At 50.3% G+C, this 14449-nt stretch overlaps 1 protein-coding gene and 1 long non-coding RNA gene across 2 annotated transcripts; one reads left to right on the top strand and one right to left on the bottom strand.

The window, feature by feature from the left end:
• Window positions 1-2186: 2186 nt before the first annotated feature.
• Window positions 2187-5093, top strand: LOC109318010. Its single transcript, XR_002103163.1, has 3 exons — window positions 2187-2487; window positions 4303-4380; window positions 4443-5093. It is a non-coding gene; the product is annotated as an uncharacterized LOC109318010 (long non-coding RNA).
• On the bottom strand, window positions 4526-14437 carry LOC109318008 (dispanin subfamily A member 2b-like). Its single transcript, XM_019547007.1, has 2 exons — window positions 14285-14437; window positions 4526-5687 (listed from the first exon to the last, which is right to left on the bottom strand). The coding sequence occupies exons 1-2, from the start codon at window positions 14429-14431 to the stop codon at window positions 5502-5504; spliced, it is 333 nt and encodes a 110-aa protein (XP_019402552.1). The 5' UTR covers window positions 14432-14437; the 3' UTR covers window positions 4526-5501.
• Window positions 14438-14449: the final 12 nt, after the last annotated feature.

A 14449-nucleotide genomic window follows, 5' to 3' on the forward strand; every position in this document is an offset into this window, starting at 1 on the left:
GAGGAAAGCCAGGGCTGAGGGCACAGCTGCATGGCAGACCCAGGAGGAACCGAGACCAAGGAACTTGTGGTTGTGAAGGGAAACTTTGCAAAAAGTTGACGCTGCCAGTGCCACCCTCCATGCTCAGGACCTGCCCAATCCCACCTCTACCTCTCCCCAGGCCCTTTATATGGAAAGCTTCCCCAGGTGCTCCTCAGGTTCTCACTCTTTCCTTCCTTCCACAGTGGCCCTGGTCCTGGCTTTCCCCCCAAGCCTGAAACACGAGGCTGGAAAATGATGCAGACTCCTGGCCTCTGCTCATCGGAGAGGAGCTCTAGCTGGGACCCTGCACCACGAGGCTTCTCCATTGACAGCATGTGCCAGAGTCTTTACCGATGCAACAAGGAAACCGTATCCCTTGTGCAGGGCAGCAGGTGGCCCAGCCGCAGCAACCGAGATGGGAGCAGGCAGGCGTGTGCTGGCTTCACAGGCAAGTGCCATCCCCTGCAGTCAGCCCAAAAGATACCCAGGGCAGGGGACGAACAATGCCCAGAGGCTCCGGCCAGAGAGATTGCAGAAGAAGGGGCTTATAGGAGGAGGCAGGTGGGCTTGCTCCTGGGTGCCTCGCTCTGAGATGGCTGCACTCAGCAGGGGTCTGGCAGGGTGCACGTGATAGACAGGTCTGGGTAATGTGCCCCACCAGTCCGAGGCATCACTGGCACTGAATGGTGCCTTCTCCTGCCCTAATGTTTTCAGGGCAGCCAGTGGGCTCCCAGCCCTGTCTCTGCTCTCAGCTGCTGGCTTTGACCCCCTGCGAGCAGCCGGGCTCATTCCATTGCCTGCGGGCCAGACGCTGCTGCAAGAGGCAGTAAAACAGCTTGTATACAAAGCTGCTGCGGGCAGTGGCATGCCAGTGCCAGCTGGTTTTGTGTGGCAGCCTGGTGTGGTTTCCATGCCAGCTTCCTGCTCCAGGGCTACTTTTGGGAGACCGGCCCTAAATTGCAGGCTGTTCTGCTCCTTAGCTGTGCCATACCCCCAGTGGGGCCTGCCAGAGCGACCAGTGGGGTCTAAACTCATGTGTGGTCTGGTACTTTGAGCTGTGGACCTGTGAGCAGGAAGGTAGTGTCACTGACTTACTGTGTGACTTAAGCAAGCCCCTTCAGCTGTCTCCACCTCTGTTTCCCCTATGTCTGACGAGGGCTTATGTCTTGAACACTCTAGGCATGAAGTGTATTGGGATCCACGGATGGAAAAGCCTGTAGCAGGGCAGCATATTTAGAGAGAGTGTGTGTGCGTGAGTGCATGTGCCCTTGGTGGATAAGGCACGGGACTTGGAAACAATTGCTGGTTTTGCTGCAGCCTCTGCCTGACCCTGGGCACATCACTTAATCCTAGGCCATCTCCATCTCTTCCTGGGACATGGCCACCTCAAGTGCTGGGAGAGTGAAATCCCTTTGGACCGGCTGCTGTAGGATCAGGGTAGCTCTATGAGATGGGCAGCACTTTTATTTTTGTATCCTGTCACGGTAATTTGTGAGGTTGGTTGGAAGCAGGAAATCAAGCCCTGGAACTGAGACGATATCAAGGAGGGGAGAGCAGAGGATCCTGGGCTGGATGGTCTGAAGGGACTCAACGTGGCAATGAGTCAGTAATGCACCAAGCAGAGATGCAACCAGGAATGGATTGGGTGGTGGGGGGGATACAATTGCATCCCCCTTTGATTTCTGGTCCACCTAGGAAATGAGTGAAATGTTGCTAACTTAAATCCTGGGCTTATTTTTGAAGCCTGGCCCATGTGGAGAGCTTGTTGCTTTATTGGTGGGACAGTGCCCTGATCATGGCTACAACCGTAGGCAGGGCACGCTCAGTGGGCAGGTCAGTGCAAGTGCAATGCTCTGTGGGAGATGCTTCTTAGTTGTCAGGCTGCACAGGGTTTGGGTTGCTGGCCTCAGACCCAGCTCCTGTCTTCTCTGAAGTGTAGGCCATTCAGTCCTGGGGGCGCAGGTCCACCTATAGCTAAGAGGCACTTGCACCATTTACACCTGCATGGAGAGCTGGGTGCAGGCAGGGGCTTCAGCTGTGCAGCGTGCTCCTGGAGCTGGGCTCCCCCAGAGCATAGGGGTGTTTGTAGCCTGCAACTGTCACTGCAAATTCATCAGGCCATAACCTCCAGGCTCTGGTTCACCTCTAGCTTCCCATGTCTCCCCTGGGTTTAATGACACTCTTGTTATCCCAGCCCAGGCAGCTGCCTGCCTGTTGCTGACGTCAATCGCTGCTCCCTGTTTGCGGTAGCTCAAGGACTGGTTTTTCCCCAATTTGCAGAACCACTTGCTGCTTTCTAGAACACATTCCCACCCTAGAAATGGGTTCCTGTCCAGACCTGTCTAGATATGTCTCTGGGTGAGGAAGTAAATGTCATCTGAAATGGCAACAGCCCATGAGAAAGGGGAAGAGGCAGATTCTGAAAGCATCCACTTATCCTACAGAGGAAGTTGGGATGGGCCTGAGGTGAGCTCATTTTCTCACTGTGCATTTGCCACTATTGGCATCCAGTGCAGCACTTGTTCCAGAGCCGAGCTTCTTTCCTCCCCTATCAGGGGCTGTGCAGCCCTGGGAAACACTTTGGTTTGTTCCTTCCTACCCCAAGGCACGATCTTTAGTTTTCCAGTGCAGTTCATCCAGCCATGTGGCTGTCACTCAGTGATCGCCTCTTGGAGACCTGATAAGTAGATGTCACGCCCCCCCCCGGCTGGCTGTTACAGTGGTATTGAGCACAGCCACAGCCCCAATCTGCCCCACTGCTTCTGTGGGGCTGGGGGTGGTGGTTTTTTATGCTCTTGGACACCGCGCACAAAGCAGGTGATGTGAGAGCCCTGCCTGTAAATGGCGTGTGCCCAAGACACCGCCTGTGTACGGCTGGCTGTGGAGGTTGAGGAGCCAAGTGTTCACTGACCCAATAGGCTGAAAGGGGCATTGTAATGAACTTTGAGAAGCTCCATTTGCCTTTCCCATCAGGCTTGTTTACATGGGGAAACAGATGGGAATAGCTTCCAGAAGGCTGCGTGTGTAGTTATGTGCGGCTGTTGTACAACCGCACTCCTGGTTAGCAGCTCTGTGTAGCCGGACCTTGAGACTCCTGAGTGGTGTGCTAAGGGCTGCAGAGCAGGAGGGGCTGCCTGTTGGGTACGGCTGCTCAGGGGAGGGCCCCCCGTTCTAGCACAGTGCAGACAGGCTTGTGAACGGTGCGACCTCCTCTTCTCGCACAGCTGCTCCCCTTTTTGTTTCAGCACCAGGCAGGAAAGGCCTAGCTCACCTCCTGCTGCCTGCAGCCATCCATAGAAATGAAGCTGCCTCCCTGTGGGTCTTTGGCCAAGTCCACATCCACCTTGGGCGCCGGCTCCTAAGGTCCCTGACCTCAAGGGAGTGTGCGGCCCAAGCTTTGCAGGCTGGGGTCAGCTGTTTGCTGTTGCCTGCAGGTGCTCAGACAATTATAAATTTGAAGATTGAACCCTTTTCTTCCACCTAGCTCAAGGCAAGAGCCTGAAGCTACCACCAGGCCTGAAGCAAGCCATGGCTGGGTTTGTCTGTAGCTTTTTTGTGATGTGAACAGCCTCAGCAGCAATGGTCTTCTTGAATTCACTGAAATGAACTCATTTCAAATAGGAAGTCAGGTGACTACCTCCAGACCCGAATCCTCTACTCCCTTGTACCTGTCAGTAGCAAAGGCAGGCACACATTTGCTGTTCATCCCCAAGACCGAACATTTCATACCCAGCAACAGGCACCCACCACACTGGCTAGCATGAAGGTGAAGTGCGGTTTTAAATCAGGCTCAAGCATCTGGGGAGACAAGGCCAAAGTGCAGTTGAAATGGCTCAGTTTGACCTACATGCAGAGATGTCAAGGGAGAACCAGAGAGCTGAGATCGGAGCCCTTAGTCTTGTGTCTTGATAGAGTAGCTGTTTCCAGCTAGCAGCCTCAATATCTGTATGTCTTTGTCTTCCATGGCTGCACCCAGTGCTGTATGGAAAAGTGTCTGTTGGGAAGTAGAGGACATCTGTGTATAGATGGTTCACAACTGCAAGCCTTTTGCCTCAGTCTGTCACTGGTCTGATTCCAGCTCAGGTTGGTAGGGAGACACCATGGCTACCGGCCACCCTATATTACAGATGGCTGGCTTGTGTGAAGTGAGTTGGAGGACCTCAGTGCAGAGGGGCCAGAAACAGACTGGATGAATGGTGTGTGGTTGCTCCCAGAGGGAAGTGGAATATTTAGTGACATTTGCTGACAACCATCAGCAGTGCTTCACTTGCATCTTTTCAGTGACACATGGAAACAAATGCCATTTGCCAAGCTAGTCAACTGCACCTACCATGGAGAAGTTTTCCCTTTGCCAGCCAGGTCAGGCTGAGGTGGTGGCGGGGAGGGGGGCGGATACTTGAGTCTGATCTTTGCAAAACCAGAATATTATATTTCACCAGCACCGATTGCCTTTTCTTTAAAGCAAAGCTGCTTGATCACCCATAAAACAACAGAATCACAGCTCTATCAGCAAGCTCTTTATTTGAAGATTGGCTCTCCCACAGCAGTACGTTTTAACCAGCAAGGACATCAGCACTCCATGCACAAGGCAGGACTCCATTCTTCCAGTCCAGTTTCTTCTTCCAGTATGTCTGATGCTCTTACACAGCCTTGTAGAAGGTAAATGGGAAGATGGGCTAGGCTCCACACTTGCTTTGCTACTTCTTGATCATCTTCTCTGGTTTTTCTTGTGTTTGTATGAAAGACTTATAAATCAGGGGACCTATAAAACTGGTTGTCACTGCCCTGTTTCACCCCTACTGTCAGCTAGTTATTATCTGCAACACTGGGGACTTGTCAGCACATATTTCAGGCAGAAGTGCTAAAGCTAACTATGCTTCTACAGATCCCATTTTGTCTAGGAATCAGAGGAGTTTTGACAGCTGGGCCCACCTCCGAATGATCTATTAATTTTTCTTGGGCTAACAGGGAGGTACTAGTACTGAGGTAAGCTTGGCTGAATGGCTCGAAACAAGATTGCTGCCCTAATAAAATGAGGAGGAGAAGAATGGAAGAGCCCAATGCTTAGCTAATCAATCATGTTCCCCATTAGATGAGAATAAGTTTGCATGCTGCTTAGGGTGGGACCACTTGCTGGGTCACCTCCTTTATTGCAGAACAGTGGAAGTCATGTTCTGCAATGGTGGTCCTTCCTATCCTATTGAAAGGAACTGACTTTTCCCCCTCAGCACTTAAGTATTTAAATCAAGCTGGCAGTGTTACTGGCCAAGGAGAAAGAAGTTTCTTATGCAAGACTTGGCAGCTTAGCATCATAAGACTAATACATTATTGTGGCACCAGGTGGAAAGGGACTTACTGGCTACCGATAAGATATATTGGGGGAAGGGGAAAGAGAGAGCACGCAAGCACCGACACAGAGTAGAATATAAAGACAGGCTCTGATGGTGGTTTTGTTTTCCCAAAACTCCTGCACTGTGATGCTAGTAGAGGGGCTTGTGGGTTTGGGTTTCCAGGGACTCGATCAGCTGAGCGTTGCGCACCAAGTAGAATATCATCAAGCCGATGCACACCAGCCCGATCAGCAAGGCAGCGATATTGATGGTTTTGGCAGTCTTGGAGGCCGTCTTTGCTCCGGCAATGTCTCTCCGTGCTAGACACTCCTCCACCTGCAGACAAAAGCACGGGCTGATCAGTATTGGCACTTTGCGGGAGGAACCCAAAAGCCAGGGGCTTCCCAACCTTCCCCTCAACACGACCCCATTTAAACCCTGGAAATTTGTTGCAACCCCAAAATGACATCAGCTTCCCATAACATCCCAAGTGCTTTGCGTAGGAGTTCCAACTCCCATGCGTGGACAAATAATTGCCATGCTTGCTATAAACAGGAAGTGTATTCATCATAATCGGTCGAGACGGTGGAGCATCTTTGCGATTCCATTTTTTATCATTGCAACCGCAAGGTTGGGAACTGCTGCCAAAAGCAATGTACAAATGGGGCTGGGGAAGGGGGAGAGAGCGGATTTATTTTACAGGAGTGTTAAAAGCAGCAACACCAAGTTCTGTTCCATTGAGTGAGTGTAAATTGTATCCTCAGTTTGGATCAATCAGTCAGTGCAATAAATTCCAGCTGTGACTTGTTTGCCTGCAAGGTCTGGGCCTTAAGAGAATCCTGGATCCAGTATTCTCTTGCATTGCAAGTCTCTGTAGCATCTCTTTTTTTGTCACCCTAATACCTTGGATGCTGCAAGGAATATTTAGGAGAGTAACAATTAAGGCTCTAAACCCACAGTAGTGGGAGAGTGTTGCCTCTATTCGGGCTGAAATACTCCCAGTTCTGGAAAAATTCACTTGCATATTAGTGAGTGGTATTTAAAAGCAGGTGACAAGACAAAAGTGTCAGCAACTGTGGAGATCTCTTAGGACTCTTTACTAGAGTCTCTTTTTCTAAATTCAAGGATTTAAGCAAGGAACTCAAATACAGAGAAGGGCTCAATATAATGACTTTACACTCTCTTAACATCTTTTAACTAAGGCTCTCCAAGCACTTTCCAAACACTCACAGATAGTGTGCATCACATTCTCATTTTAAAATGAAGGGAGACCAACTGCTGATGGTTCCCAAATCCGTGGCAGCAGTAGAAAAGGAACCCATGAGTTCCGTGTCTTGAGCCTCAGGCTAGCTGCTGCCACTGAGTTGGATTAGGGTTCAGAGGCAGGATTTTGCTTTTCATTTGTATTCTAAGAAAGACTTGGCTTTGAAATGGGCACATGCCCCTTCAAAATGAAGTTAGCAGAGGATAGGTTCTCCTGGGGCAGCTGGAACCCATCTACATTTTTATGCGTTGACACCAGCCCTTTGTCAAATGGAAACGATGCATTTAAGTGCATCATCTTTTGTCTCACCTTTACAACCACATTAAAGATCATGTGGTTCCAAGAAGAGGCACCAGATCTGCCTTGATTCTGTTAAGCAATCTCTGTGGAGCAGCGTCAGCAGAGCCTGTCTGGCTGCTCCAATACATCCAAGTGAAGACAGACAATTAAATCTTTACTAGCACAGAGGGGCTGGTCCTCAGGGAACTGTCACTTTGCTCCAATGTAAAATCTTCGCCTTTTTAAGGCATACTTAGCTACCTGCATTAATGGCATCCCACACAAGAAGCTTTGTAGCTTCTTCAAGCTTCTTCATGCTTTTTTGTAACATACAAAACACCAGCTCTCTATCTGTTTTGCCCACAGGCTGACTTCACTTCTGCAAAAGGGGCTTTCCAGCTTTAGGGTATTTCCAGCTTTAGCCCAGCTCTAGAAAAGCCTCCCGGATAACATGGGCCTTTGCTGCTCTCACTGGGGCTGAAAATGAAGATACAACCTTGGATGCCATCAGTGTCTTCCAGCACAGGGCAAGAAGCAGAAGGTCAAACTGAGCAAGCAGTCAACACAGAGGCTGAAAACACTGCACACAAATGAGAGCGCGCCGTGGGTTTATAGTGCTATAATGATGTTTTTTGTTTTGTTTTCAATTCTGTTCTTAAAAGCATCCACCACATCATTCGCTGCCATGGTTAACACTGCATGCTGAAAGGATGCTTTTAGAGAACAAATCTACAATGACTCCAAGGTCTCTTTCCTGAATCATAAAGGCTAATTGAGGGCCCAGCACTGTGTATGCATTTTTCCCCCATGTGCATCATTTTGTACTTGTCACCACCGAACTTCATTTGCCCCTTCGTTTTTACCCTTACTCAGGTTTGTGAGACCTTTCTGCAGCTCCTCCCCATCGGCTCAGGATTTGAATACCCAGAATCATCTACTATCACCTGCAGCCTTCGGGATTTCACAGTGTACTGTTTTCCAGGTTACTGAAGACAAACCCAGGCCCAGCACACATCCCTGAGGGAGCCCACTTCTGACCTTCCTTCATCCTGAAAAATGACCATTTACGCCCTACCTTTTGTTTCCTATTTTTAATCAGTTTTTGATCCACAAAAGGCCCTTCCCTCCATCCCTCACCTTTCTAAGAGTCACTGGTCAGGGACCTTGTCAAAAGCTTCTTGAAAACCCAACGTATACTAACTGGATCCCCCTTGTCCACGTGGTGTTAAACACCGTCAAAGAACCCCAGGTGACTCATGACACAGGATTTCCCCTACAGGATCCTCCTCAAGTTCTTTTTGGCTTGCCTTATTGTATTTTTACATGTGTGCACCTTGCCATTTGGGCACACCTTCTACTTGTGCTGAATGACGCCTTTTTGCTTTGGATAGCCCCTTGAACTCTGCTGTTAAACCACCCTGGGTTTTTATTGGACTGCTTGGACTCCTTTTTGATTTGACATATACACAAATCAAAAGGCAAATCAAGAGGCTTTTTCTGAGCCTCTAATATGATGTTTTATAACAGCTCCCAAGCTACTTTGCAGGCCTTTTACATTCTTAACTGCTCCTTTTACCTTCTAACCAATGTCCTCCTTTTTTTTTCCCCTGTAATTTCCCTTTCTAAAGTTAAATGTCAGTGTGGTGAACTTCTTTGGTTTCTTCCCTCCCTCTAACAATAGTTACCCTAACCCTAATAGTTACAGATTTCCTCCTGATTAGGGGCATAGACTGTAACCAAAATCAATCACAAGGACCAGAGCTCCAGGTCTCGTTTCAGAAGCTGAAGGAACAGTGGAGGTTAAACCCTCCTCTGAATCAGGACCAAAACCAGTGCTACAGCATCCTTTACTGTACACTGTGAGCATGAGATGCTACAAGCACAGTAGACTAACTCTAATGCGCATTAGCCCAGCAGGCAAAACCCATGCACCATTAAAAAGTGTGTGCAGGAAAGGATAATTTTTTGCAGTTTCTTAGTTGGTTTAATAAAAGGGATCATCTCTGAACCAAGAGTTCCAGATTTTTGCACTTTTTTTTGTCTCAGACCAACATGGCTGCCAAATACATCCCTGAAACATGGAAGGTGCCAAATTTTAGCCAATTTTGAATCATAAACTTCACTGCTAAACAACAAGAAAGATTTCTACACCTCCCTGTCTGCCATCCAACACCCACAGGGAAGGAATCCTGCTTGATTTGTACAACAAAGAGCAACTCCACAAAGACACACTCATGGACCCAGAGGAACAGATTTCCAGCTTCACCTCCCTGCAAAAATAAAGATTATTTCCTAACTATGCGGACTTTTTACCACCTTTAACTTTCCCTGAGCCTGAGAAAGGGCATGCGAGTCCAAAAGCTTGCAGAAAAAGATATATTTTTTTGCAATTTCTCAGTTGGTCTAATACAAGGTACCATCTATGAACCAAGAGTTTTAGATTTTTGCATTTTTTTGTCTCAGACCCACATGGCTACCAAATACATCCCTGCTGGCACTGCTGCACGGTAGCTCCGATTATGGTGCATTAAGTTAGCACCTGTTATTATAGGTACTAAACTTAATGCGCTGTAATTATGGCATATTAATGCATGTGTAGATGTGCCCAGTAAATGAAAAGCAGCAGTTCAGTGCTATAAAGATAATTTGACAGACAAGGTTCATCTTAGCAAGCTTTCAGGCACAAACACCCTTTGGCAGGCTGACAAATAGCTGGATTCAAACAGTTGGAAAAATTCTTCTTAGCCAGCTTTCGGGCACAAATGCCCTTTGTCAGGCTGATAAAGATATCGGATTTACCCAAAGACCTGTGTCTGCCTATGTCCTTAGAGCAACACAACTACAACCGACACGCCTATAAAGACAATTTCACATTATAATCACACAAACATATGGGGAAGTATTCAAACACCTCATTATGCAGATAGCTTAAATACAATGCTTGGTAGGGGTAGAGGTTATGTGGTTTCATTCAGCACAGAATCCAAGCAAACAATGCGCTGATAAGGGGAATTCGTACAAACAGGGCAGCAACCTTAATAACCTGTGCTGCTTGAAGAGATCTGGGGGAACGTTTGTTCACCAGAGCGCCCCAAGGGATGACGAGGTCGAACAGTCATAAACTCCTGCAAGACCGTTTCAAGGTGGACATAAGGAAGAATTTCTTTACTGTCCGAGCCCCCAAGGTCTGGAACAGTCTGCCAGCGGAGGTGGTTCAAGCACCTACATTGAACACCTTCCAGAGTAAATTGGATGCTTATCTTGCTGGGATCCTATGACCCCAGCTGCCTTCCTGCCCTTTGGGCAGGGGGCTGGACTCGATGATCTCCCGAGGTCCCTTCCAGCCCTGATGTCTATGTCTATGAAGAAGCTACAAAGCTCCATGATAGCCAAGGCTGTTTATCAGTGATTATCTGACTTGGAGACTAAAAGGTGCCACTGGCACCTGCCAGCACTTTCCAACATCAGCTCCTGCTGGAGATGCCGGCCCCTGGCACAAAATACTGGGAGGAAAAGAGAGATTTTGGAACAAGTGTCTTCTTGACTGTTTTACTCTACGCTGCGCTGCTTGATGTTCTTGATCTTTGTACTGAATACAAATGACCCTTTCAGAGCTGGACTTAAATTAGAGTACCACAAAAAGGATCAGCCTGCAACAGTACTGCATGGCACATTTACAAACGCTAGTTATCAACTTCTCCTTATTATTAATCTGCCATTACTGATTTTTAACCTGACCATGGGGCAAGAGCTTGAAGAGACCATAACAGCCCATCTCCAGACCCAATCTCACAGTGCATAGTATTAGAGTGAGTCTTGGGGGAAAGTGCCAAGACCCCTGCTTCTGCCTCCTGCTCTGGGGGTTCAGCATTTCTGCCAGTCTCAGGAAGTGACTGAGGTGGGACAGCGGTGACTTATTCTGCTCCAGGCACTGACAGTCATTAAGGCAGAACCTGCACCCCCTGTGCGTTGGCAGGGGAGCCACACTTCATATGACAGCAATACACACGGCAGGGGAGGCGATGCCCCAGAGTCCCAAACTCTTGCCCCTGTCCACTAGGTTATGCTGGTATCAGGGCTAGGGTTTAACTCGCCCATGTGCTCAGTTAGAGGGTTTCCCCCACCACCTGAATAGAGCTGCACTGAGCAGCTTCTCTTCCACTTCCCTGTCCTGTTTCTTGGTTTTACAGTCAACCTTCAGCAAGCAGTCACAGTGAGGCCTTGCCTTAACATATTTGCATGCAGGATAAAGCCAGAGGCTGCTGGCATTTGGGGGAAAAAAAAAAAAAAAATCGATGCAGGAAAGAACCCATGCTTGCTCCCCACTGCTCACACACGCGTGCTGGTTTATGATGAAAGAATAGGTTTGGCAGCAACAGCCCTCTTACCCTGCGCGTGTACTGCCTCTAGGGCACGATGATTCCTCTTTGCACTAATTTGGCCTGCCCTGAGCAAGGCTAAATAGCACAGCACTTAAAACAACAGGAGCTTGTCCATGAGGCTGCCGGCGTTCTTAGCAATGCTGTCTCTTTTAGCAGCTGCAGGACCTGAGTGGCAGAAGACGCAGCTGGAGTAGAAAAAAGTTCTGCATGAGAACTGGAGCCCGGTACGGGGAGAAACAGCCTGCTGAGCAGGAGCAGGTCACTGGTGCAAGGAAGCATGTGGGTACTCAAGTGTACCCAGTAAGAGAGTTAGGGGCCAGCCCATGATCTCTTTGAAGAGACAGATCCCAGAGATCCAGGGTCTTAACTGTCAGGAAAATGATATGGAGCTCACAGGCTAATTAATGCTTGCCAGCCAGAGGGGCAGTCTGAAACTCAGATACATGGAGGCACTGACTTACCCAGGTGCTGGAGGGAGTCACTCTAGAGCAGTGTATGTCCAGCTAAATCCCACCCCCCCCACCTACACTTGTGTCCATCCACATCTATTCCCCGATGGGTGGAAAGCCAGGTGCCCAATGTCAGGTGTTAACGGGGAGACAGGCAAGGCCTAGACCTTGCTGAAGCTCCAAGTGCTGGCATATCACATGAAGCCCTGGGGCCAGGTCCAAGGGAAAAGCTAAGTGCCATCAAGCCAGACCCTGCTGAGACCCCAGGAGGGATCCCAGAGCCTGCGCCCTTTGACAGTGCACCTGGGAAACAATACTGCTTGTTCAGGGCAGAGCCCAATGTTCGTGCCAGGGCAGGAGCAAGCTGATGTGAGCAAACCCAGGGACTGCTTTTCTGCCAGAACACGGCATATGGAAGCAGGGGGTGATGGCTGCGCTCTTGGGGCTTGCCACGGGAAAGGAGGGCTGGAGAGCTCAGCGCACCTTCTCTGGAGTGGGGGAACTGGGTTGGTCTTGTGCAAGAGTCCTATGGCACGTGAGTGCTTGGATGCGAGTCAAGGGAAGCCAGGTATCAGATGTCCATTGCCTCTCTTCACTGTGGAAAGTGGGGTGTTGCCACAGAGCATCCCAACTCCTGACCCCCCAGACACCTCCACACGTGGCCCAGAGATGGGGACAGACACTTAGAGAAGGCAGGTCCACAATGGCAAAAGGGGAGAGCCAAACCCTTTCTTTACCTGGCTCTGGGTAACTGGTGCTCAGGAGGCACCGCTTACACTTTGTTTGGCAGACCAGGTCTGTGGGGGCACTACGGCTACAGAGAGAAGTCCAAGGCAGCGAGCACAGGAGCAGAAAGCAGGTCTCCAAGAAAGAAAGTGCAAGTTTTGGTGTGAAGCAAAGACTGCTCAGGCTGCCTTGAACCCAAGCTCCCTGCCCAGCAGACTTGCTGTGTACAGTACTCAGATGCTTAGGGGTCAAAGCCAGTAACCTTTCCTGTGCCCACCTGCAGGGTCCCTTCAGGGTCCCCCACATCTGGCGGACCAGGAAATGCAAAGCGAGAGCAGCGCGCAGTCTCACGCACCAGTCTGCCCACCTCTGCAAGCACGCGACCGTCCAGCATTGCAGTCTCCATTCTCCTCCAGGGCTCAGCATTATTAGAATATCTTACTAACACCATGGGGCTGTCCCCTGGCCTACTAGGGTTACGCAGCTCTAGGAACTATGCAAATACAGAGCTGGTTCATGGTGTTTATCTCACCAGAATGTATATTATGTATCACCCACCTTCCGTGTTACCGGAAGAGGACAAAAGCATGCAAACGCTTCTTGTGAAGAGCAGAGTTTCATCCAGAGTGAACTGCATGCAGGTCAGATTACTGCCCCGAGACCAGCAAGACTTTCTGGTAGTGGTGCTCTGATCTCTGGTCATGCTTTCAGAGGAGCTCAAGGGAGTTAGGTACTTGCACTGAGTTTCAGCTGGAGCCGGGCACTCGCCCCTGCCGTTTGTGTGCAGGGCCAGATCTGGGGGTGGGGATGCACCCACCTGGGTCCACCCAAAGTTTAAAACCCGCTGCCTGGAAGCGGCAGCAGCATTTCTATTCGGGCAGCAGTGAGGGAGTCCATTGACGCGGTGGCTCATTAAGATCTACCCAATTCCCTCTGAACTCTTCAGTCTGGGGCGTTAGCCACCCTCGCTCCTTTCTAACCGCCTGGCTGGTGGGCTCGCCCAGCCGGCGCTGCTTCCGCTGCCTGCTCCTGGGACCCAAGTGTCGGTGTCACTGGGCATAACCCTAGGGAACTCAGAGGGATGGCAGACCACGAGTGCTGATGAACCCCCTCTGCTCTAGGCCCAGGCGAGCCAGGGCCCCCCGCTTCCCCAACCTTTGTAACCCTTTCTTTGACTTTTGTAATCTCCTGTAATACTGGAAAACACGATGAGTAGCAAGCTGCAACTGTTACCTGTGGACTGCAAGGGCACCGCTCAGGGGGAGCAGGGAGGAGGGAAAGGGGGAGCGGGGGGCCAGCTAGTGGGAAACCACTGCAGAAGATCACCAGGGTATAAATATACACTGCTGCAGGGCTAGGGGCGCGGGATTTGAGACAGTCTCCCTGCGCCTTTACTTGAGCTCAAATAAACTCTGTCTGCTTCTCCCCCCAGCGTGCTTATTGGCGCGACGCACACCGGGCAGCGAACCCAACTCTTGCCTCCCTCGGGCACCGTGCGCGGGCAACACAAGCACCATTTCGTGGCCATTCCCGGTTAATGAAAGCCCCATTTTTAACTCGTTTCAGTAAAGCTGTATTTGACAGAAGTTTTTTAACTCATTCCAATGAGATTATATTTGAATTTACCTCATTCCCGTAAGGTCCTCTTTCTTTTTTGGCACCGGCCTCAAACTGCGGCCCCTCAGCTTTTTACTCCAGCTCCTAGTTTCCTTTGTCCCACAGAAAAGCCGGCGGGGCGGATGCCCCCCCTTCCCCAGGTGGGCTCGCGGGACCCCCGGAGCTGCCCCCCCCCCGCCGCCCGAGGCAGGCTCCACCGCCCCGCGCCGGGCCTACCTGCCCCGAGTAGTACACGGCGACCAGGCCGAGCGGGAGGCAGCAGCACAGGATGTTGCAGACCGACCACCACTTGTAGTCGCGCACGCGCTCCCGCTCCCGCTCCCGCTCCAGCGGCGCGTAGGGGACGCGGCTCCCCGGCTCCATGGTCGGCGCGCGAAGGGC

Source organism: Crocodylus porosus, unplaced genomic scaffold, assembly GCF_001723895.1.
Source record: "Crocodylus porosus isolate Cpor-Errol unplaced genomic scaffold, CroPor_comp1, whole genome shotgun sequence".
Taxonomy (NCBI): Eukaryota; Metazoa; Chordata; order Crocodylia; family Crocodylidae; genus Crocodylus; species Crocodylus porosus.